This window comes from Canis aureus, chromosome X (genome assembly GCF_053574225.1).
Source record: "Canis aureus isolate CA01 chromosome X, VMU_Caureus_v.1.0, whole genome shotgun sequence".
In the NCBI taxonomy this organism is placed as follows: Eukaryota; Metazoa; Chordata; class Mammalia; order Carnivora; family Canidae; genus Canis; species Canis aureus.
In genome coordinates, this window is record NC_135649.1 from 43816894 (window position 1) to 43828200 (window position 11307).

The 11307-nt window shown below is 35.8% G+C and overlaps 1 protein-coding gene across 2 annotated transcripts in view; it reads right to left on the reverse strand.

Annotated features, from left to right (window-relative positions):
• Positions 1-3487: 3487 nt before the first annotated feature.
• Positions 3488-11307, reverse strand: part of RADX (RPA1 related single stranded DNA binding protein, X-linked) — an 88614-nt gene continuing 80794 nt past the window's right edge. For both annotated transcript variants that reach the window (XM_077890375.1, XM_077890374.1), the window contains exon 14: positions 3488-4934. In XM_077890375.1, the coding sequence (XP_077746501.1) occupies positions 4804-4934 (131 nt within the window). In that variant the 3' untranslated portion in view covers positions 3488-4803. The remainder of the gene's footprint in view (positions 4935-11307) is intronic.

Genomic DNA, 11307 nt, shown 5'->3' on the forward strand with positions numbered 1-11307 from the left:
TCAAAGATTTTATTTATTTGAGGGAGAGAGAGCGAGAGAGAGCGCATGAGTAGGAGGGGCAGAGGGAGAGGAAAATCTCAAGAAGACTCCTTGCTGAGTGTGGAGCCCAGTGTGGAGCTTGATCTCATGACCCTGAGATTCTGACCTGAGCCGAAATGAAGAGTTGGACACTTAACCAACAGATCCACCGAGGCGCCCCTAGAAACTGTCAATTTTTAATTTTTCCTTCCTTCATGTTATATTTGTGTCTATTGTCTAAAATAGAAATATTGGACTCATCTCTTGGTCCAGGTCATACCACTCACTATGTTACCTTTATTCTTACATTGTTATGGTGATACCATTTCTAGCCCTAAGTTTTTGTTTTCCCTTATCCTAAAGAAATACATTTAATATGACTGGATTTTTTGGATTACTTGTTTGTATCTGAATATTAAGTACCCTAATGAATATTAAGTATCTTGGCAAAGTTACACGATCAATATTAATAAAAGCATAGAGAAGGGAACCATTCATCTCTCAAGCAAGGAACATTTCAAATTTCTCTGTAGGATTGAACAACGGTTATGGCAAATCCACCATTGAAAAATGAGAAAGCAGGGCAGCCCAGGTGGCTCAGCGGTTTAGTGCAGCCTTCGGCCCAGGGTGTGATCCTGGAGACCTGGGATTGAGTTCCACGTTGGGCTCCCTGCATGGAGCCTGCTTCTCCCTCTGCCTCTGTGTGTGTGTGTGTCATGAATAAATAAATAAAATCTTTAAAAAAAAAGAAAGATGAGAAAGCACAGAGCTGTGTTCTAATAGAATGCAGGTAACCTTTGATTATTCATAGCAACTTCCAATTCTGAGCCAGGTGACTCTAAATTGGTGTATGTTCAAAAGGAATAAAAATTAATTTTAATATTAGCCCAAGCCAAGTAAAAGTAACTGATATTTGTTATTACAAAATCACTTGATGGCTAAAGTCAAATATACCTAGGACCATATGACAGCAAAGATACATGAAAGACATTACATTTTCTTTGGTTTCTAAGAAATTGCTCTTGTGATTTTGAGGGGGGAGGGGAAGAATTTTGTGTTAAATTTTTTTTCCTTTCAGTGAGAATTTGTTAAGAACTGGACAATTAAAATTGGGGAAGATGCCTGAATCTATATTTTAATATTATCTCTGAAGTTTAAATAGACTATATCTGTGCCCAATCTCACCTGTCATCTAGCTGGTCTCCTTGCTTTTACTCCTGCCTCCTACATTAGTAGTAGTAGTATACAGGTTGGACTGCTGGTCAGAGCCCCCAACTAGTGATGACATAAACAAGATGGTTTATTTTTCTCTCATGTAATAACCAAAAAACAGGTAAGAAGTACAGAACTGGTATGGCAGCCCCACAAAATCAGGAACCTCGGCTCCTACTAGCTGATTGGGTTGACATCCCTAGAATGTTGCTCTTCCTCTGCAAGATACGAGATGTATCACCATGCTCACATTTTAGCCAAAGGGAAGTGGGGGAAAGGGAAAGAGAGCATTCCCTTACAACCTTTGAGGAATTGGTTCAGTAATCGTACAGATCACTTATGCTCACTTCTGAACTTAGAACTTAGTCACAGGCTATATCTTGCAACAAAAGAACCAGGGGAAAGTATTTGTTAGGGTAGGTAGCCATGTGCCCAGCTAAAAACGACAGATCTATTACTATAGAAGAGAAGAATAGTTATTAGGATCCAACTGTCTCTGGTGACCTCTTTATATCCATTATCCTTCCAGGAGACAGTGACCATTCTAAAACATAAATTGAATCACGGCATATATTGGCCACAGACCATTTAAGGGCTTCCCAGTGCTCTGAAAATACCAACTAAAATTCTTACTATGGCCTACAAGGCTCTGCATAGCCTGCAAGAGCCTTGGTCTATTTGCTTGTCTTATCTTGTGCCCCACTTTCTGCGCTCCAGCCATATCGGTTCTCATTCAAGTCCTCAAACACACATTCACTTTCTCAGGAGAAACTTTCCCAACCTGGCTTCCTTTGTTAAAAAGCTCTAATAGCAGAAATCTTGCCTTTGCGGCACTGAGCTCATGTATTAGTGCAATCATTTGACTGCTTCTCTCCTCCATGACACTGTAAGGTCCACGAGGGTAGGGGCCATGCGGTTTTGCTTGTATTATGGTGTGTTCCTAGTGCTAACCCAGGGCTTGTCACAGAGTGGGCATTCAAATACTTGGATGTATGTCGCAATAGTCTGGCTTATTTTACGAGCTCCAGGATTTGGAGAAGTTTATCTCACAGTGAAACACTACATGTAGTGATACACTACATGAAAATTTACTCTTATTCAAACATTTTACTTTGTGCGCAAGTTAAAGAAACAGTTTGGAGTTATAAGATTAACCTTCTAATTTAGTTGCTTTGACAATCTGACATTAAATCATTTAGTCTTTTTCTGTTTTAGTTCTCCATCTACAAAATGGATATTAAAACTCTGTTGGGTTTTTTTAAATATTTTATTTATTTATTCATAAGAGACACACAGAGAGAGAGAGAGAGGCAGAGACACAGGCAGAGGGAGAAGCAGGCCCCACGCAGGGAGCCTGATGTGGGACTCGATCCCGGGTCTCCAGGATCAAGCCCTGGGCTGAAGGCAGCACTAAACCACTGAGCCACTGGGCTGCCCAAAAGCTACACTTTAACAAGTGTAATTTCTGTTCTCATATTAAATGAGAAATATGAACTATTTTTTAAATTTAGGATCTTTAGAAACAACTTCCCCGGCAATTTAGTTCATATTCTAGAAGCTTTTCTATCTAAATTTGGAGTTACAAATCTGTGTCCACGTTTCTGATTGTTGTAAAATTGGATAGCTATGGTAGCAGTTTCCTAAGAAAAATGCCAAATTACCATCAGAAGAACTTACCTTCAAGTGACAAAATGTGTTCATTAATTCCAAAGCCACACAAATATATTACTGCGATACCACCTTCAAATTAACAAATCAATTAGTAAATTATGAAATATAACCTCCTGGAGGACCACAGTCTCGAAGTTTAGATTGCACATGAGATATACACATTGAAATTCTTTGGTAAGCTATTAAAGAAAGAATCGGGGCAGCCCTGGTGGCTCAGCTTCTCCCTCTGCCTGTGTCTCTACCTCTCTCTCTCTCTCTATGTCTCTCTCTCTTTCTGTGTCTCTCATGAATAAATAAATAAAATCTTTTTTAAAAAAGTGAGTAGCTTTGAAACCTGAGCCTGAGGTTTTTAGTCAATAGCCAAAAAATTTCATAATTTTTCCCTTCCCTAACATTTACACGTCTGCAAAATTGTATTGCATTTTAAAGTTTATAATAGCAATACAGAAACCCAGATTCCGTTTGATAAATAAGTCTTCAATTCATATGAAAGAATCATACTGGCTCATTTAGCAAGAATATGTAGGTCCAAAATACGGAAGAGAGACATCAAATACATTCAAAATGAAACAAGAGACCAAAAAAGTTATTGTCTTTTAACTTTAATAATACACTCAAAATTTTAACACAAGAAGGATTCACTATTTTAATTAACATTTAAACACAATTATAAGGAACAAAAGGCTGATGCACGTATGAACAAAGTGTAGCATGTGTCTTTTGATTCATGAACTGCCCAAAACATTTAAAATATATAGCATATGAAGTCACAGAACCATAGGGCTAGAAGAAAACCCCACAAGATAATTGCTTAACTAGATTCAGATTGATCTTGACACTGAATACTTTTTTAAGTCACGTGATGGTCATTTTGGTCATCTAACTAACCACAGAGATGTCAATCACAGGGCTTTGCAAATGTGGAATGGTGATTTACAGTTTAAAATGAAGTACAATAGATCACCAGAATAAAACTCCCTTAGTCACTGTTTTATATTTTCAATATGCACACTTAAAATGTTAATATGAGATGAAATTTCACTGTTTAAACTCACATTACATGTACCCAAACTACAAATGAAGACAGAAAAAATAGGTACCTACTGTAGCCTCTGGCTTTAAGATCACACACTGGTCAAAACATTTAGAAATTCAAAGGATAATAAGTCACAATAAAGAGTGGAAAGCCTTAAGACCATTTAACACACTCATTGTACAGCTGACCAAACTAAGGACCAAGGCAACTGGACCATAACAATCTATGTGCTTTTTGAAAATGACAGTAACCACCATAGCCATGAGAAATGCAGGTTGACCACTTTAGGAGAATTTAATCTTCAAATTAGCAATTCAGAATTTCCCACTATAGGTGAATAAAAGTAGAAGGATGTTAAATGTTCAGGAGAAAGTACTCTTGTAAGTCAGGATGCCTTAGAATAAAAACACTTCACAAATAGAATAGTGAACACAAATTATTACAAGTCAAGATAATAGTTAAATAGAAGTTAGAGGCTTTAGAATAAAAACACTTCACAAATAGAATAGTGAACACAAATTATTACAAGTCAAGATAATAGTTAAATAGAAGTTAGAGGCTTTAGAATAAAAACACTTCACAAATAGAATAGTGAACACAAATTATTACAAGTCAAGATAATAGTTAAATAGAAGTTAGATAAATTTTCTTGATACACAAAAATTATTTTGATGAACTTTTCAGTAATGAATTTAAAATGAAATGTATTAGCTCCAAACACAAGGTGAACATAAGACCACTTGATAACTTTAGAGCTTATGCAATATTCTTGCTGGAAAGCGGTTACTGAAATTACCAACCAAATGACAGATTATCTTTAAAGCAGCGTCATCCTTATAACCTGCAATCATTTCATTTGCCAATTTTTAAGAAATATTAGTTGGACTATAAATCCTGTGCAGGTAGACTTCCACTTTGTTGTTACCTAAATTACAGATATCCAAGATACCGACGATATGCACTCTATCCAGTTTCATTGCAGCTTTTATAATATCACCTAAAAGTAAAAAAGCAAAAAGTATTGTAAAATAAACATTTACTTGGATTTAGTATCACATAAGCTGATTTTTTTTCCTTATAACATTAACAATGTTCCTCATCTTTTCGCTCTCCCCTTCAATTTATCACACATTCATCAAAGCTACGTTATGGTAACTTCTGCCCATAACAATGAATATATCAAACAGATGCTACTATTAATGTGAAGATATGGGCTGGTATTCCAAAGCCATATTTAGTTATTTCTACTTTTTAAATCTTCTTGGCAGAGTAAAGTAAGTCTATGTATTTTCAAGGTTATTTATATGGTGTCAAGTGAACAACTTATTGGTACACTTCAAGGAAGTACTAAAATAATTTCTTTCAAAGTCAATGATCAATTCTTTAGAAGACATACAAGACGTAAAGCAAAATACATATATGGAACTGAAATTTTTTTCAAAAGTATATTTCCTTTGAGAGAGCTTTATTAACTAACAGCTTTGAATACTCTCAAGAAGCTTTATCAAAAATGGATCAGGTGAGGGACACTACTGTGAATGGTGGTGTAGGCAGTTTCAGGGCTGTGCTCCTCCACTAAAGCAATTCATAGGTTGACAAAAACTCTCAGATCAACTTATGTAGACTCTGGAATCTAGACAAAAACTAAAAACAGTTGGGAAAGATTAATAAAGAAAGAGATGCTGCACTATGGTAGGGATGTGCTATGGTATTTTAAATTGCCCATCTACTCCCTCCCTATATCATCAGCAGCCATGATGATGGCAGCTCACGCTCCTGGTGCAGGTTGCTAGGACCAGATGGTGTGATGCAGAACTTATTCTCAAAGATGTGGTTGTGAGTTCTGAGCTGTTAGGCAGTTCCCTCAAGGGCAGATGCAAGGGACTGCTTTTAGTTTCCCTGATTTGGAGCATTTCCACGATGGGGGTAGCTTCCCCAGTGACTTTTGTTGAAAGCATATGAAGGCAAAAACATTAGCCAGAGCAGCTGGGGCAAAGTATAAAGTTGGGACAAGCAATAAGCAGAACAAAAATCCTGGGGGGTAGAAGGCTGGGAAAAGACACATGGAGGGGGGATAAGGGCCTTTTAAAAGCTCCTATGTACACTGGGACACCAAGAAGGCTACATGTAGGGATGCCTCTCTCTCTGCTCATTCTTTTCTCTCTCTCTCTCTCTCTCTCTCTCTCTCTCACTCTATCACTCTCTCTCAAATAAATAAATGAAATCTTAAAAAAAAGAAGGCTAGATGTATGCCCAGGGCTGGACGCATGCTCAGAAAAAGCCTGAGAGTAATTGTTCACCTCCGGCTGACCATCAGGGTTTGCAGAGCAGGAAGTGAAAGCTAAAACAGGGTGGTAAACAGCCTGGGTAAGCACTGAACGAGTGCCACGACACAAATCCAACTGCAAAAACTGGAGATCATTTTTGTCCTTGCTTTCCTTTTCTCACCTCCAGGTGTTTAAATAAACTCATCCAAAGCACTAAGTGACCACTGCTAAGCTAACAGATCATAGGCTTCAGTGGCTATACATGACAAAGACTTCATTTTCAATATGAAAAATGAAAACCTTTAGAGGTTAAATAACTTAGACAAAGTTGCATGGTGATTCTAATCTACATAGTCTGGCTTCAAGGCACGTGCTCTTAACTTCTGTATGCTAGGGCTACCTCTCTATACAACTGTAACCTAAAAGCCAGTGGTAGATCTAGGTTTTCTGGGGCCTGAAAGGCGTACTATTTAGAAGCCCCTTTTATGAAAAAGAATATAAATACAAAACAGTAACAAAACAAGTGAGGGTTTCTCAAGCTTAGTCTTCATTAGTTTCACAATTAAAGCCACCTCTGCTAGGCATGTCACAAAATCTGATGAATGATTTAAAACTGTGCAAGTTCACTAATGCAACAACAAATCCAGAAAATAACTATATAGCTTTCTCCTTCTTTCAACAGGATGGACTTTAATCTAGATACTTTGGAAAGATTTTGAGATCTTTAGCTTTGATGCAAACAGCAACAACCCAAACCTTAATAATTCTAATTGTTACCATATATTGACTTTTACAAATAGTGATTTATGGAGTGCCTACAACATAAAGTATAAATAGATTTACTGTTTATGTAAGTGACTCTGCCTACTTGTATTAATGCTTTGGGCAAATGACAACCTCTCAATCTGCTCATCTGGTCCTACATCAGAGAATGTTGTGAGGATTAAATACTTAGGGTGTTAGAGCATTTAGAATGGTGGCTGACACACAGCAAGGACTCAGGTATTAGAAATAATCATTTTCTACCTAAGAAAACCTAGTATGACATTAAAATGTTATCATTTACATCACATAGGGATTCTTTTAAAAGGACTATAGATTTTTACCTATAAAATGAGCTTCTCTACATTTCACTTTCAATTGTTTGAATTGTTTACAAAACTGCACATTTTAAGAAATGTCACAGATGCATACAGCGAGTATGACAAAGGCAATGCTATGTGTCCTCCACTCCATTTCCTCATGGTTACAGGGGAAGATAAAGTGTCCTGGCATCTCTTATAGCTAGGTTGGGATCATGTAAGTAAGTTCTGGCAATGAGAATGTGAGTAGAAATGAAGAGTCACTTCCAGTCCAACATAATTACAAGCTAGTGCTTCCTTCATCTCTTCCTTCCTCTGCCTAGATAGCCCTATAAACCACTTGTTTCTGCTGAAGCTGCAACAAAATGGAAGCAGACTTCATTCTTGAATCACTGCTGAGAAGAAAGCTAACTATTGATCAGACTTAATTTGAGCGAGAAATAAACATTTATTTTGTCATTATTTTTGCAGGCAGAAATATCACACTGTGTTACAAGATAGGTTAGATGGTGCCACAGTTACAAAGCCACTTCAAAGTCTCAGTGACTTTAACACAATAAATGTTAATGCTTCTAAAGTGTTTATCAATGGAGATGGTAACTCAATGTATTCAAAGAGGAGGAAGGTGTGTGTGTGTGTGTGTGTGTGTGTGTGTGTGTTCCTGTAGTTCATAGTTAGAGATGATATCCAATTAAGACATCATATCAGTAAGTATTAGTCAATAAGTGATTTGGGAAATACTGCTAACCACTTGAAAAAATTAAAACTGGGTCTATTCCTCAAGTTGCATACCAAAATAAGTTCCAAATAGATTAAAATTTTCAACTGTGAAAATGAACCCATATTAACATCAAAACACCAAACAACCCAGTTTAAAATGGGCAAAAGACTTGAATATATATTTTTTCAAAGAAGATATACAAGTGGCCAATGAGCACATGAAAAGATGCCCAACATCTTTCATAACTAGGGAAATGCAAATCAGAACCAAAATGAGATACCACTTCAGGATGGCTGGTTTATTAAGAAAAAACAAAACAAAACAAAAAAACCCCGCCAAAAACAAAAACCCCAGAAAATAACAAGTATTGGTGAGAATGTGGAGAAACTGGGATCCTCATGCATTACTGGTGAGAATGTAAAATGGTTCAGTTGCTGTGAAAAATGGTTTGGTAGTTGTTCAAAAAGTTAAATTCAGAATTACCATATGACTCAGCAATTCCACTTCTAGGTATATTTCCAAAAGAATTGAAAGCAAGGACTCGGACACTCGTACACCAATATTCATAGCAGAATTACTCACAATAGCCAAGAGGTAGAAACAATCCAAATGTCCATCAACAGATGAATGGATACACAAAATGTGGTATATACATACAATGAAATATTCTTCAGCTATAAAAAGGAATGAAATTCTGATGTATATTACAACATGGATGACCAAGTGACATAAGCCAGACACAAAGGGCAAAGACTGTATGATTCCACTTATATGAGGTACCTGAAATAGGCAAATTCATAGAAATAGGAGGTAAAATAGAGGTCACCAAGGACTGGAGACGGGGGAAATGGAGAGTTACTATTTAAAGGTATCAGAATTTCTGTTTGGGATGATGAAAAAGTTCTGAAAATGGATAGCAGTGATGTTGCACAACATTGCGAATATACTTAATGTCACTGAATTGTACAGTTAAAAATGGTTAAAATGGTAAATTTTATGTAAATTTTGTCATAATAAAAATGATATGAGTAAAAAAATGAAACTATAAAAGTACCAAAAACCCATACTGAATTAAAAGAAATAATCTGGGACTAAGTGATGCTCTTCTGAGTATGACATAAAACCAGCAGCCACAAAGTAAAAGATTGATATCTTTGATATAAAAATAAAATTATATTATTATATAATAAATAATTATAAAATTACTTAAAATACCAAAAGAAGCCTTCCATTGAACAAATTTAGTCAAACAGGGTAAAAGTATTTACAACACATAATAAAGGATTAGTTACTTTAATATGCAAATAAAACTTAGAAATTAATAAGAAAAAGAACATTCTTATAGAGGGGAGCCTGGGTGGCTCAGTCAGTTAAGTGTATGCCTTCAACTCAGGTCATGATCCAAGGATCCTGTGATCGAACCCCACGTAGGGCTCTCTGCTCAGTGGGGAGTCTTCCTCTCCCTCTCCCTCTGCTTTTCCCCTGCCTTGCTCTCTCTCAAATACATAAATAAAATCTTTTTAAAAAAAGAACATTCTTATAGAACAATGGAAAAAGTAAAACTAGCATGTAAAATTCATAGAAAGAAGAAATATAAATGGTGAACAAACATTATGATGTTCAAGCTGAGAAATAAATAAGAAATGTAAATGAGAATAGTGATATAATAACTTTTTTGGCCATCAGTCTGCTAAGGAGTAACAAGAACAATAATACCTAGCATTTCTAAGGGTGTGAATGAAGTGGCACTCAACATACCTCAACACAATAAATGCCATATATAAAAAACCCATAGCTAACACCATCCTAAATTGGGAAAAATTGAGAACTTTTCCCCTAAGGTCAGGAATAAGATAAGGATGTCCACACTCTCATCACTTTTAATCATTATAGTACTGGAAGTCCTAGTCACAGCAATCAGACAACAAAAAGGAATAAAACGTATCCAAAATCAGTAAGGAAGAAGTAAAACACTCAGTATTCACAAACAACGTGATACTTTATATAGAAAACCCTAAAGACTCCACCAAAAAACTGCGAGAACTGATAAAAAAAAAATTCACTGAAGTCACAGGATACAAAACCAACATACAGGAATCTATTGCATTTCTATACAGTACTTATAATGAAAACAGTAGAAAGAAATTAAGAAGACAACCCCATCACAACTGCACTCAAAATAATAACATACCTATGAATTAACCTCACCAAAGAGGTGAAAGTCTTGTACCCTGAAAACTATAAAACAGTGATGAAAGAAATTGAAGATGACATAAAGAAATGGAAAGACATTCCATACTCATGGACTGGAAGAACAAATATATTCAAAATGTCTATACTACCCAAAGCAATCTATATTAAATCTATAGATTTAATGCAATCCCTATCAAATACTAGCAGCTTTTTTCACAACTAGATGAATCAATCCTAAAATTTATATGGAACTTACAAAGACTCAGAATAGCCAAAGCAATTTTGGAAAAGCACAGCTGGAGGCATCACATCCTGGACTTCAAGTAATATTACAAAGCTGTAGTAATCAAAACAGTATGGTATTGGCATAAAAACAGGCACATAGATCAATGGAACAGAATAGAAAAACCAGAAATGAACCCACAACTATATGGTATGTTAACAAATAACAAGAATAACAAATAACAAGAAAGAATAACAAGAAAGAATAACAAAGAAAGAAAGAATAACAAGAAAGAATATCCAGTGGGAAATAACAAGAAAGAATAACAAGTGGGAAAAAGACAGTCTCTTCAACAAATTGTGTTGGGAAAACTAGACAGCTACATGGAAAAGAATGAAACCAGACCACTTTTTTACACCATTCACAAAAATAATATGGATTAAATATCTAAATGTGAAACTTGAAATCATAAAAATCCTAGAAGAGAGCTCAGGCAGTAATGTGTCTGACATGGGCCATGGCAACATCTTCCTAGATATGTTTCCTACAGCAAGGGAAACAAAAATAAAAATAAACTATTAGGACTATGTAAAAATAAAAAGTTTCTGTACAGTGAAGGGAACAATCAACAAAACTCAAAGGCAACCTACAGAATGGGAGAAGATATTTGCAACTGAAATATTCAATAAAGGGTTAGTATCCAAAATATATAATGCACTTATACAACTCAACACCCAAAAACTAAATAATCCAATTTAAAAATGGGCAGAAGAAATGAACAGATATTTCTCCAAAGGAGAAGCCCAGATAGTCAAGAGACACATGAAAATATGCTCAACATTGTTTATCATCAGGGAAATGCAAATTAAAACTACAATGAGATG